The sequence below is a fragment of the Chenopodium quinoa genome, unplaced genomic scaffold (genome assembly GCF_001683475.1).
Source record: "Chenopodium quinoa cultivar QQ74 unplaced genomic scaffold, ASM168347v1, whole genome shotgun sequence".
Lineage (NCBI taxonomy): Eukaryota > Viridiplantae > Streptophyta > Magnoliopsida > Caryophyllales > Amaranthaceae > Chenopodium > Chenopodium quinoa.
The window spans coordinates 1,550,333-1,564,233 of record NW_018745054.1 but is presented as its reverse complement, the minus strand read 5'-3'; the positions used below and the strand labels follow the sequence as shown (position 1 = coordinate 1,564,233).

Genomic DNA, 13,901 nt, shown 5'->3' with positions numbered 1-13,901 from the left:
CAATGGTTCAAGTTCTCAAGTAGTTGCCCACCTTCATTGGCTTTAATGGTGATGGTAGCTCAACTCGTATGAAGTAAAGAGGAGAGAGAAATTAAAGGAGGAGAGAGAAATAATTGACAAATTTCACATATCGTGGTCAATTCTATTCAGCTAACAATGTTTATCGTAAATGTCACCACTACCCTTACTTTTCCAGATGAAAGTACAACGCTTCCCCTTGATAAACAACCCCGTTTCTCATTGTTACTCATTCCGTCCCAAAATACTTGACACGTTACTTAATATGGAATGAGACCACTAATTAAAAAATATTTTCCTATTCTGTCTTTGGGACCATAAACCCCAAAACCCAATTAAATCCTACATTTTCTCTCTCCTCATTACCCCCATATCCCCCAATTTTGTTTTTTACAATATAAAAATACAAAAGAGAATCCTTTACATGATAAATAAATGTTTTAAAGGAACCACTTGTAATTTTCTTTAATTAAGTGTCTATCCGAACGTCCCAAGTATTATAAGACGGAGGAAGTACAAACTTGAATTTGTTCAAATTCAACCCCTCTTCGAACTCGTTAACTCGCACATAAAGAAGAAAAACAAGGAGAATAAAAGTAAATAGAATTTGCTTCTTCATCCATAGTCGAAATTTGAAATTAGAGCGAGAACAAATCAAAAATTTAAACTGGTTTTCCCGGCATCGCAACAAGGAACAATCCTCATCTTCCCATAAACTTCGTAGATCGAATTTCTTCCGCTTTTAATTTTAGGGTTTTAGATTTCACCTCCAATTTTATAATTCAATCGAGATTCATTTATTTGGTTTTGATTTCAGTCGATTAAGTTTGCAATAATCAAGAGAAATGAAGCGAAAACGTGGGCATAAGAAGGGGAAGAGCAAGAAACGAAAGTCGCAATCGCCGATTGTTACGACAACCGCTGAAGAATCCCCAAATAATGACATTGAAAGTGTAAATTCCGAGGAAAATAATTCTGGGTCTGAGGAGGAGGACAACAATAAGATGGAAGAAGTGTCGAAACTGATATCGGAACCTGTTATTGCAACGGCAACGGCGATGCCGGTTAAGTCAGTTGAATCAATGCCTGTACTTCCGAAAGTGTTTCAAAGACCTACTCCAACTGCTGTTTATGGGCGTGTTAAATTGAAGCTGAAAACAACGCCTAAACCACCTCCACCTGTTGAGCCTCAGGCTATTGGTTCATCTGTTGGTCAAGTTCAGAGTGATGGGGTGAAAAATAGCGAGGTAGTAAGTGTAGTGGAGAAAAAAGATGATAAAGAAGTTGTTGTTAGTGGTGAGAAGGTTGATGGGAGTAGTAAAAAATCTGGGGTTATTAAGATTGTGTCTTCGAAAAGTTTGAGTCCCCCGGCTTTGGGTGGTGTTGAGAGTGGTAAGGTTGTGTCTTTGAAAAGTTCGAGTCCTCTGGCCTCGGCTGAGAATGAGAATGAGAGTGGTAAGGTTGTGGCTTTGAAAAGTTCAAGTCCTCCGGCCTCGGCTGAGAATGAGAGTGGTAAGGTTGTGTGTTTGAAAAGTTCAAGTCCTCTGGCCTCGGCTGAGAGTGAGATTGGTAAGGTTGTGTCTTTGAAAAGTTCAAGTCCTCTGGCCTCGGCTGAGAATGAGAGTGGTAAGGTTGTGTCTTTGAAAAGTTCAAGTCCTTTGGCCTCTGCTGAGAATGACAGTGGTAAGATTGTGCCTTCGAAAAGCTCGTGTCCCCTGGCCTCGGGTTGTAATGAGAGTGGTAAGATTGCGTCTTTGAGTTCCCCAGCTGTAGGTGGTAATGGTAATGAGACTGGTAAGGCTGTGTTTGTGAAAAATTCAAGCCCCCCAGTTTCGGTTAGTATTGAGAGTGGTAATGCTGTGTCTTTGAAAAGTTCAAGTATCCCGGCTTCTGGTGATAAAGAGAGTGGTAAGATTGTGTTTTCGAAAAGTTCAAGTCCTCCATCCTCGGGTGGTAAAGAGAGTGGTAAGATTGTTATTCGGAAAAGTTCAAGTCCTCCTACCTCGGGTGGTGGTAAGATTGTTATTCGAAAAAGTTCAAGTCCCCCTACCTCGGGTGGTGGTAAGATTGTGATTTTGAAAAGTTCAAGTCCTCCTGCCCTGGATGGTAAAGAGAGTGGTGTTAATGATTTGTCACAAAATGAGGAGAAGATTGAGGAATACAAAGCGAGGTTTCCTCAACAAGAAGCTAAATATAACAAGGAAGAGTTGGAGGCTTCTTTAGAGGTATGAGATGGAGAGGTATTTTTATTATTTTGTAATAATGTTTGATTTTTGAGATGTATAAGTAGAATGTAGAGTTTTGGGATTTTATTTACCCGTGTTAATGTGATTTTAACTGGCTGTTGATTTTATTAGGTGATCCAGAAGATTATGAAAATGGATGCTGCTGAACCCTTTAATGTTCCAGTTGACCCTATTGGGTTAGGAATACCAGTAAGTATGATGTGATAACTTTATCAATACTGAGAAACTTGTTGCTATAATGCTGAAATTTCAATGTTAATTGGATGGCATGATACTTACTAAGATCAGGTTTGGTTTGGACTGGGCTAGTCGAGAAATATACTTATTAGGTGTCTTTTCTGTCTAAAGAGACATTCTTGGCTTTAGCCAAGTTAGACAGAAACATTTCAAGGCTTATTTTCCTGTTGCTTACATTTCTGATTTAGGTGGTGGTTGTAGGTGTTGATGATGGGTTAGTACAATTTTATAATATATACTTCCCCTCTATCAATTTAGTTTCGTTGACTTAGGAGGCTTAGAAAATCATTGTTGTATAGCATTAGCCTGTAGTCTGTATTTTTAAAACTAGCTTTTAGTGTTTAATTTGTTAGTTTGTTACTTATTGTTTACTCATTCCATAAGGGTGTTCTAGGCATACTGTGTTATAATCTTAAAGTGGTCAATCCTTTGGTCACTCAAATTTTATAAATGTTCTTAGTTAACATCTGTAGGGTAGAGTGAGCTTGCTTTAAGTGTATTGCAGTTAATGATTGTTTAATACCTGCATACCTTATTCATCTGAAGAGTGTGTACTTTGCAACTGGTTATCTTATTTTATTCTTTTGTGATAGGATTACTTTGGTGTCATTGATACTCCAATGGATTTTGGCACCATCCGCAGTAATCTTGAAAGTGGAAAAAAGTACATGGATTCTGAGGATGTCTATAATGATGTACAGTACATATGGGATAATTGCAGCAAGTACAACAATAAGGGTGACTACATTGTTGATCTTATGAAGCGAGTCAAAAAGAACTTTATGAAGTATTGGATGGCAGCTGGGCTGTATACTGAACAAACACAGAAGATGAAAGGTAAGCAAATATTATGTTCTCATTTATATGTGGATCTAACCTAGAGGCAGGTCATAAGCTGTTAATAGATTGGAGGAGGTCTCTTCTCTCATACCTATACTTTTGTTTATACTACGTATAAAAGACCAAGGGTGACACATTGTGGAGTCGCTTGACTGTGGACTAGTTTGCAGATATCTAAGTGATTATGGTTGCAAAATTTAAAATGTATATAGTATATTATATGTGCATTAATTTCAAATTTAAATCTTTATAAGTAATCAATATAGCTCCTATAGTAGAGTTGTAGGATCTTTAGATTTGGGTCCAAATTTAATGATAGTGGATGTATGTTTATGATCTTGTGTAAACTAGATTCGGTAGTTCTTAGTAGTTTGACAATCTGTTTTGCTTATTTATACTTTTGTACGAGCTCTACATCTCCAGCCTCATGCTTGTTCATTCAAATCTTATCTTTCAACACCAACCCCTCCACTGTATTTTAATTTTGGGAAATCCCCATTGGTACACCTCTATAATTGGCTTTTTCCATTGGTACACTATTAACTTTTTGCTTTCCCACTGGCACACCTCTACTCTATGTTTCTTCCCAGTGATACACCTATATGTTATTTTTTGATAAATTCAAGCTCAATTTGTACCCATTACGTTAACTAATTAAGAAAAAAGACTAAACACCCCTTTTTAAACATTTTATGTCTCAATTTGCATGCTAAGAACTGTTTGGTTAAAGTTTTGGAGGGGCAAATCAACCCTTAAGAGAAAAAAAAAAATAACATGAATGTCTTGTTTTGTGTGTCAAAAAATGTCTTAGTTTGCGTGTCTTTATTTTTTTGCGTGCTAAGAACTGTTCGGTTAAGGCTTTTGGGATCATTTTGACGCTTAATGGTTCCAAATTGAGCCCGAATTTAGCAAAAAAATAACGTAGAGGTTTACCGATTGAGAATAAACATAAAGTAGAGGTGTACTAGTGGGAAGGCAAAGAGTTTGTAATTGATTAACCTTAGGAAGGGCAAGTTGGGAAGTTTAGTACTTTTAGGTTAGTTGTCCTTACTCCTTAGCCTTAGTATAATAGGGGATAGTATATGCAGTAGGAGGATGTGAATTATGAGGAAAAATGTTGAGAGTAGTAACCTCAAGTTACTAGGAGAGTGATAACCTAAAGTTATCAAGAGAGTAATAGCCTTAAGCTATTAACCTATCACTTTTGTATCAAATTCTGCCATTATTAATCAAAATTCCAAGCTTTCATCTTATAATCCATATAATATACAAATCTGAAAATCATTCCATAACAATTGGTATCAGAGCGGTGGTCCTGTGACTACCGGTGCCGGAATCCTCCCTGATGTTTATAAAAAAATAAAAAAATCAGCAATGCAGCTGGAACAGATGGCGAACGACTTATGAAGCAATGGATTCATGAGGAATTTAAACACATTTCTCTTAAACGGGAGCGAGGAATTTCGGATCTCGAGGAGGAGAAGAGAATCCGGCAGGAGCTTCAAATTCACGAATTCAATGGAAGAAACTCAGATGACTGGATCTTCCAAATGGAGGATTACTTTCATTTTTTCCAGTTGAATGAAGAGGAGAAGCTCAAGGTTGCCATCATCGGGCTTTGCGGCGAAGCGTTGCAGTGGTTCGAATGTGAACACAGGTGGCTACCATTCTATGAGTGGCAGGGATTGAAGGTTTAGTTGGTCTGTCATTTCCATTCGACGACGACACAATCTGATTCCTGTTGTGGTCTTTGGTCCAACAGCGAGGTAGTACATCAGAAGAGTGAAGGGGTGCAGGACCTAGTGGGGTGTGGGTCTGGCAGTGGGGTGAGCACTTTCAAAGATGATTTACCTGAGGGTTTCACACACAACCCAACACACAACCCAACTGGAGTTGTATGCGAGGCAGGCCGTGTCGATGGGAGATATGGTGGTTCATGGGATCTGGATGGCGAGTTGAATAGTGGAGGTAAGGGTTTTGCAAAAGAATTCAAATATGGTGGTAGGCTTGGAGATTTTGGAGATGGGTTTACCGGTGGAGGTCGAGGTGAAATTTTCGGCAAGTTTGGTGGTGGATCTCGCGCACAAGCTGATGGGAATGCAGGTGGATTAGCGATGCTAGGGGTTTTAGTGGTGAGGCTATCACTTTTGAAAGTGTTTTTACTGGTGGTTTCATTGAGGAGGGCAACATTTACAAGGGTGGAGGAAATTTCGAGAAAGGTGGTGCCGGAGGATGTGGATCTGGTGGTGGTCCGGGGTGCTGGTTCGCCGGCGAAATAGATGGTGAAGGGAGCCGGAGCAGCGATGGTAGATGCGGCGCGGGTGGAGGCAAGAGTGCTGATAAAATTGAGTCGTCATTGTCGAAGGTTGTAAGAAGGGGCGGTGACTTCTCTGGTGGTTTTACCGACGGTGGTATCTTAGTCGGAAGAGGACCACGCTCTTCTGTCGGCAGTGAGACTGAAGAATGGTGGAACTGGTTATTGAGGTGGCCGGTGGCAAAAGTGGCGGCAGCTGATGTGGGCTTGAGGGTTTTGCGTGGGGGTGTTCTCTACAATTTGAGGACCGTAGACGGGTTGGTGGTCGGAGCAGTAGTGCTAGTGGTTGCGAATCTGGTGGTTTGGGCGTTTGGGTCGTCGGAGAAAAAGGTGGGGGATGGTGCAGGAACTTCCATGGCAGATGCAGTGTTGGTCGTGGTGGCTTCACGCAGCAGAAGCGTGGAGATTTCGCTTGTGGTTTTACCGGCGGTGGAGGTTTGGCTGGAAGTGGGGCAAGAGGAAGAATTCAAGAGGAGTGGTTACGTAATTTCTTGAAGTTTGCAGAAGGAGCAGCTTTTGGCAGAAGTTTGACTGAAATCTTCTTTGGCTTGTGGAGGAAGCCAATTCTGAAAATTGTTAGCAAGGGCATTCTTGTAAAAAGTAGAGAAAGAGACAAGAAAAAGGGGGGCAGGTGTGGTGGTCTGACTGGTCCCCACTTAAATTTACAAGGCAATTTATTAACAAAGCATAGCACGTGCCCAACTAGTGAAAATGAGGGTAAAAATACTGAATAGTAAAGCATTTCACCGGGCCTTTGTCTGATAAAATCAACATTCAGCCCATTTTCTCGGTCCATACTTTAAGCCCAATTTCCATGATCCAAGGATCACAAGTCAGATAAGCCCACTTTTGGTGCCACATCCATTTCAATCCTTTTGCCCAATTTTTATAGATGTTAAGTTTAAACACATCATCGTGACTACGTTTCCTAACCCCCCATTTTTTCAATTCCTTTCAGTTAGTAGCTCCCAATATCATCTCACACCAGTTTCTTCACATGAGACATTAAGAGAACTCACCACGGAGGAGCTCAATTTGTTTTGGAAGCTGGGCATGGAGGATGGTGGTGACCATCATTGTCGAGGCCGGATATTAAGTGCTGATTTTGAACCACCTTGAGGACAAGGTGAAAGTTTAGGGGGGCGGTATTGTAATAGATTAACCATAGGAAGGGCAAGTTGGGAAGTCTAGTACTTTAGGTTAGTAGTCCTTACTCCTTAGCCTTAGTATAAATAGGGGATAGTATATGCAGTAGGTGGATATGAATTATGAGGAAAAATGTTGAGAGTAGTAACCTCAAGTTACTAGGAGAGTGATAACCTAAAGTTATCAAGAGAGTAATAGCCTTAAGCTATTAACCTATCATTTTTGTATCAAATTCTGCCATTATTAATCAAAATTCAAGCTTTCATCTTATAATCCATGTAATACACAAATCAGAAAATTAGTCCATAACATGATAGTGTACCAATAGGAAAAGCCAATTCTAGAGGTGTACCAATGAGAATTTTCCTTTATTTTTTTTTGCTTATGGCAATTTTGTAACAAGTTTTATTGCATATTGTCTTAAAAATGTAACATTTGAATTTTAGGGTAACAAAGTACCATCGTAGTTTTCTTAAAAGGCAAAATCTTATAAAATGTGCTAAGGTACAGTTGTAAAATCTTGGCTCAAGATGTTAAAGAAGATAGAGCATATGCTTGTACCATTGGTGGCTGGGTTGGGAAGTCATTCTCAACCATGATGTGGGAATGCATCTGCCATAGTATACCTGAAATATAGAATATAGGATAGAATACTCATAGTATACCTGAAATATAGAATATAGGATAGAATACTCATAGACTTTCTAGCACCTTTCCTTACCAGATTAATTGTTTATTTTCCCCCTTTTCTCATTAATTAATTTATTCTTTCCTAAACTTTGCAAAGGTGATCTTATCTTGAACTTCACAGATATAGGCTAGCTTAATGAGTTTATTTATTTTAGGAAAAATTGGTTTTAATAATCCCAACTTTGAACGATTTTCTTTAAATAATACTAACTTTTGATTATTTTAGAATAATCCCAACTTATATAGGTGTCTTCTTATAATAGTCCGAGCTTTTATTTTTGTTATGCAAGTCCCAAAAGGGATAAGCAAAAGCAACAAAATAACACTTCGGATTATTTTAGGAAGATACCTATATAAGTTCGGATTATTCCATAATAATCAAAAGTAAGGATTATTTAAAGAAAATCGATCAAAGTTGGGATTGTTAAACCAATTTTTCCTTTTTTTTTTAAAGGCGAAAGGATTTGTGGTCCCTATGAGTCAACCAAGCATATAAACGCCAATTTACACTCATAGATGTTATTTATTGAGGTATGGAAGGTAAATATTCATTTGAATTCTAATATCATAGTCGGTTATAAGGTGAAGAGTAAGTAAAGTGTTTCCTTCACATTTAATGTGAGATGGTCCGAAGGCTTAAATTTGATTTGTACCACTGTTAGAGATCTTCTATTTGAACAGAATGTATGTTTAATTTTGTATACGCAAAATTGATATACACATATGATGCACATTATGAATCTTGTAGAGGAGTTGAGGGATCCTTCTTAATGATTAAAGTTATATCGTAAGAGTAAGGCAATATATTTTAGATTAAATTTGAAGATTTGCGATTCAGTTCTTTTCAATTTGGCCTAGTCCAATAATTTTTCTCTCATCAATTAAGCTCACTCCTAAGAGTTCAATTACTATTTTTTTCTAAAGAGATGCCATTTGCTAGACCTTTAGTTTTCATAATCAAAATTATTATTGTAACAATTATTATTTGCTCTTGCTTGGGCTCCCCACAACTTTAAGCTATTTTGGATTTTGGTGATAGGAAAAACAGGAGATTTGTTGCTCGCCTTGTCGACCGGGCAAGTGTGCCCTGTGCAACTTATCTGTCTTTTGACATTAAAATTGGTGGTCTTGGTGACTAGTCTAGAAATTATTATACTTCATAACCAATGTAGCAAGGTGGACGTGGTTGTGAGGTGTAAGCAGTTTTCATATCTTTGCATGGTTTCTAAATAGGTGGACGTTGGTTTAAGATTGTTGTGACCTAATATTTCGGTCTCGATAAGTTCCATGTCCTTCACATTGTATTTGCAACGTGGTGATGTGGTTGAAATTTAATATCATGAGCACGAGTACTTACTGTCCCCATACTCGATATGTCCTCGTACCAAGGACGATACGAGTACTTCACACAACTCTTTCTTTATATATTCCCTGTCAACTCCCCCATCCCCTCTTGTGTATAGATTATTACATAGCCAAAAGGGTAAAATTATACATGGATGTGATTATTACAAGTAAATTTACGATCTGACACACGATTATAAAATACCTCCTCCGTTCTTTTTTAGTTGACACTTTCTTTTATGACGTTTGGCAATGCACAAGTTCAAATATTAATGTCTCTAATAATGAACTAGTAAAACATATAAAAAGTTGATATTTTGGAAATATATATTGATCCGGATTTAACAAGATCCCACAACCCACCTGACTATGTATTACCATAATTATAAATCATAAAAGTAATCAAATTAGGGTTTGTGGATAGTGTCAAAAGTCAAAATGTGTTGACTAAAAAAGCGGAGGAAATATGGGAGAGATGAGAAGAACATTACTGAGGGTCAGACTAGGATATTTCAGGGTAAGATTTGCTATGTCAGAACCTTGTTGAGGAACAAGAACCATTGCAAACCTAACATAAAAGTTTTACATGTATTGAAAAGATAGTGGAATTTATTAGGAAGCCATGAGTTCCAATGTCCATTTACCATGAGTCGCCAGGTCGATTCAACATCATTGTATTAGTGACTAAGCAGATTAGATTAGTGTTGATAATAATTCATTAAGGGTATTACTGGCTTGATCTCTACACTATGATAATCACTCTCTGTGGGCTAAAGCTGCAGGGGCTTTTAATAGTTATTCAGTGGGAGAAATTCAAAGAAACTGGGCTAATTTGTATTCTGTTATTGCTGTAATTTGGGCAACTTTTGTACCATGTTTCTTTTGTAATCTTTTTCTTGTTTCTGCTGATCATAACTTCATATATAAAAGAATTTCTTGATAAAAACAAAAATAGTATCTGAGCTTCCTTGCAATTATTAAATTGGTGTCCGATATATGTAATGGAGCTTTATGAGGCCTTCTTTTCTATATTCCTAACCTTCTCTCTGTGAATTGTCGTTGTGGTGGTTTAGAAAGAAATCAATCTTTAGGTCGAATGATTTTCAAATCTTTGTATGGTACTATGGTTTGTAAATAGATGGAATTTGTTTTCTCATGGGTGGAAATATTTTTTTATTTATTTTTTAACTCCTTATTCCTTGCTTTTCTCTTTTTATACTCCTTTCTCCTTCCACCCCAATTTCATTTTTCTTTTGCTCTATATTTGTTTATCAAGAACCAAAGAACGGATAAAACAACTTTGAAGCCTGATTTTAGATTAAAAAAAGACCAATTTAAAATGTAATAATGTCAATTTTGTTTAATTTCGTATCCCTCTATAGCTTCTCAAATTCAATCTTACTGAATGCATGTTTTTTTTTTTCTTTGTTTACTTCTGCTTTCATTCTGCTTGCGATTAACTTTCATGATTTATCTGACATTATGAATTTGCATTAGAGCATTATTTTTTATATGCGTTTGTTAGTTAGCCACTCTCTCTCTTGGGTGTTCTTGTCTTATAACAGCATATCAATGATGAGTGTCATGGTCTCCTATTATTTAGGTGAAGAAGGCAGTCCCTTGGATGAACCAACAACTTCAGGTCATGGAAAGAAGCTTAAAAAAGGAAAAGGGTATGTTTCTAGGGTCTGGGATGGAGAATTTCTGAAGTTGCAGCAATCTTATATTTGCTTATAGTTATAGTTATTTACTTGTATGTATTTTCAGTGAAGTTAGCACTTAACCTATTCTTTTTTCTTTTTTTTTTTGTTTTTTTTTTTTTTTGAATAAAGCAATTAACCTATTCTTAGTGCATGTAGCATTTCTAAAGTTACCAATACAGCTATGGTATTAAATTTACTGGTGACAAATTGACCTAAAAATGATAAGGTTATGATATAATACTGATGAATTATTGGTATAGTTATTGCCCGGTGCAAAGAGTGTGCAGGTTTGGGCTGCTCCAAAACACTGTTTTAGGCTACATTACAAGCCTATCCAGAAATACTCTCTTTATCCCAAAAATCCCAATATGATTTTGCAGGTTTGGACAAGAGCTATTGTACAAAGCTCGTCCTGGCCCAATTTATCACCTAAACAGTAAACTTTAATTATTACATATGCTACTGTTTATACAGGTTTTTTTTTTTATTTTTTTATATAAATAATTGGCTCGGTTTTATTGTTAGTTTGGATTTAGAGGGTTTACTTGCTTTGAATCTGAAGTAGCCTCTTATCTTGTTGAAACCTACAGAGTCAAGCGTCACAAAGATGACTGTCTTTGTGCTATATGCATTATGAAGCGTCGGAGACGGGAGCGTGAGGCTCGTGAGGCACAACTGGCACGTGAAATTGGAGGTCAAGTTGCTTCACCTCAAAGTAAAGTCCTCAAGACTGGGCTACCTGAAGAATACAGGCAAGAGGTGTGTTAAATATTTTTGATTATACATATAAGAAGCGTACGGTCCTGTTTCGCATTAGGCTATTTACTGAATAAATTTAAAATCTACTCTGTTCATTATCAAAAACTGGTCAAGCTTTCAACGATTGAGTTGAAAATAACTTTTCTTTTAAAATTTATTTATTTATTTTTATTACCTGAAGATACAGATTCTATTTGAAAGGTTGACATTTTCTATGCCTTTTGCTATCTCATTTGTTTTTCCTTTCTTCTTTTTAGCTTTTCAAGCAAAATGCATGGTACTTCGTATTTTGCTATGAAATTTTCATACTCTTGTGAGATATTAAGTACGAGTATATTCCTAGTTCATGTGTTGAACGAATAGGATATTTTTTAGTAATAGGTACTTCCAATTGTTTTTCTTCAACAGAGTAAGTTTTTGGAGCAATTTTCCCAAAGGATGATTATTACTTTATTTTATGAGGGTAAATTCTTTTCTAGGTATAACATGTAGGAACAAATATAAATTTAATATGTCGAGAATTAGTTGAAACTTTTATTATTTTCTTCATTTCATGTTTACCTTTTTCTTATTTTAAAATTTTTTTATGACAAAAAACTGAAGTAATTATGATTTATGAGAATCATAAATTTATTGAACTTACTAAAGCGATCATTGCTATTTGTAGGAGACTTGATATATGTATTTGATGGCATGTTTTTGGCACATATCCTTAGCTGCATATGGAGCTATGTTAGTGTGATAGTTAGAAGCCTAAAACATTTCAAAAATTAATGTTCATGCCACGTTGCCAGACAGCATCTAAATCAAATGTTAATGATTGGCTCTGGAACCTGGGAATAGGGTTGATATTGGATGTAAACTGAATATCTAACAAAGCAAAGCATTTGACACATTGCTCTTTGCCATGATTACTTTAGGATATTTCACATGCCGAAAGTCCTGTTGAGACCTCATCTTATATGGAGACTTCCCATGATGGGGATGCAGATGGTGAAATGGAAGACGGGGAGACGAAGCCTGATGCAGTTGCATCTCAGTACAACAATGAGAAGTCAGAGATTGATAGAGCTTACTTACATGATAAATCTGATAGATCTGGAGATATTTCGGAGAAATCATTACATAGTGATAAAGGTGATGCCGAATTATATTCTCATAATGATGTAAATGTTCAGGATGAATTCGGGAGTAGATTTAACCATATTGCCCGGCAGCAACCATTGCTTCAGCAAGAGGGACAAACAGCTGGATATCTGCAACATAGACACGAGGTATTGGCTGTTATTATTTCAGCCCCTGCATTTTTCGTCTGCTAGTTGCTTCTGGTCACAGTTATTGAATCATAAATTTTTTACTTAGCTATCAACTAATGCTGATTTGTTTAACCTATATTATGACTGCAAACCAATGTGTTGTTATAAGCTGTCTAGTAGTAAAGATTACGAAGTATTTATAATGTTTACCGAGATAAACAAATCATCTCAACATTGCTCAATATAATTGGGCTCATAATCTGAAAGATATATTGGGTTTCTTCTAATGATCCAGACAGCTATGTTGTCATGGCCTTTCTGAACTTTTATCAGATATCAAATGCACCTCTTTAGATGTAGACTATGTAAATTTGTCTCAAGATGCTAAAAATTCTATTTCTAAAGCTGAAGGAACATTTGATTATTCTTATCTAAATTAACATCATTAATCGTATTGGTGCAGCTATTGGAGATGGAGAAGAAACGTCAGAAGCTAAGAATGCTGGAGACTTTCCGTGATCTTGAAAACCCTAAGCTCTTAGGGTTATGTGAAACCCTCTTTCCAAACAATGTACAAACTGTCTGGAATGGAGCCAACTCACTGGTGCAATGCCAAAGAACATGCCACAGAAGAGACATTCACGAGGCTGTTGCATCATTCATGAATCCTCCCTGCAAATCTGCCTCCTTTCTGCAGTAATTGTCTAGTAGATATACAATCATCTCCAGTATGAGATATTCGTTCCAGCATTTCATCTGTATGATGACACAAGCTACTCGAATTTCATGCTCGCTGCAATGCCGAAACATAGAAATAAAGGTTGATACACAACGGGAGATTCTTGAACGTCAATTCTGCTATGCAATTTTAACTAGGATTACTGATGTACTATCCTTAGAGAGCTAGATTGCATTAAATTCTGTCACTAATTAGTGATCATAACAGAACATCTTGACATCATGATTTGTAAGTGGCAAAATTTTATGCAATATATGGGCAGTTTCTCATTGTCCTGAACCTCTATTCTCGAGAAGGCTTCATTATATCAACTACGCATAAAACAAAAGTCCTGTTTATGAAGCCAGCTTTAGACTATAGTTTAACATGTTTCTAACGACTATCTAAGGGAATGTCTCAGGCTCTAGCAACTAGAGTCCTTGAGGCCTCTAGTAATTGGCAGTTTTTGTCACTCTTTTGGTATATCAACAATACCTATTTTAATACCAACTAGCTAGCTCAATATTAGTATGCGAAAAATAGAATTTTTAAGTCGATTTAAATTCACTTGTTTCTTAATTCATATTTTAAGCGGTAGTAATTATCACTATTCTACTAGTTATATATCAA

General features: G+C 36.7%; 1 protein-coding gene across 1 annotated transcript; it reads left to right on the top strand.

The window, feature by feature from the left end:
• The first annotated feature begins 546 nt into the window (after positions 1 to 546).
• On the top strand, positions 547 to 13,571 carry LOC110709166 (homeotic protein female sterile-like). The gene is made up of 7 exons (XM_021887382.1): positions 547 to 2,243; positions 2,376 to 2,453; positions 3,095 to 3,338; positions 10,439 to 10,508; positions 11,129 to 11,297; positions 12,218 to 12,571; positions 13,017 to 13,571. The coding sequence occupies exons 1-7, from the start codon at positions 864 to 866 to the stop codon at positions 13,251 to 13,253; spliced, it is 2,532 nt and encodes an 843-aa protein (XP_021743074.1). The 5' UTR covers positions 547 to 863; the 3' UTR covers positions 13,254 to 13,571.
• The last annotated feature ends 330 nt before the right edge of the window (positions 13,572 to 13,901 follow it).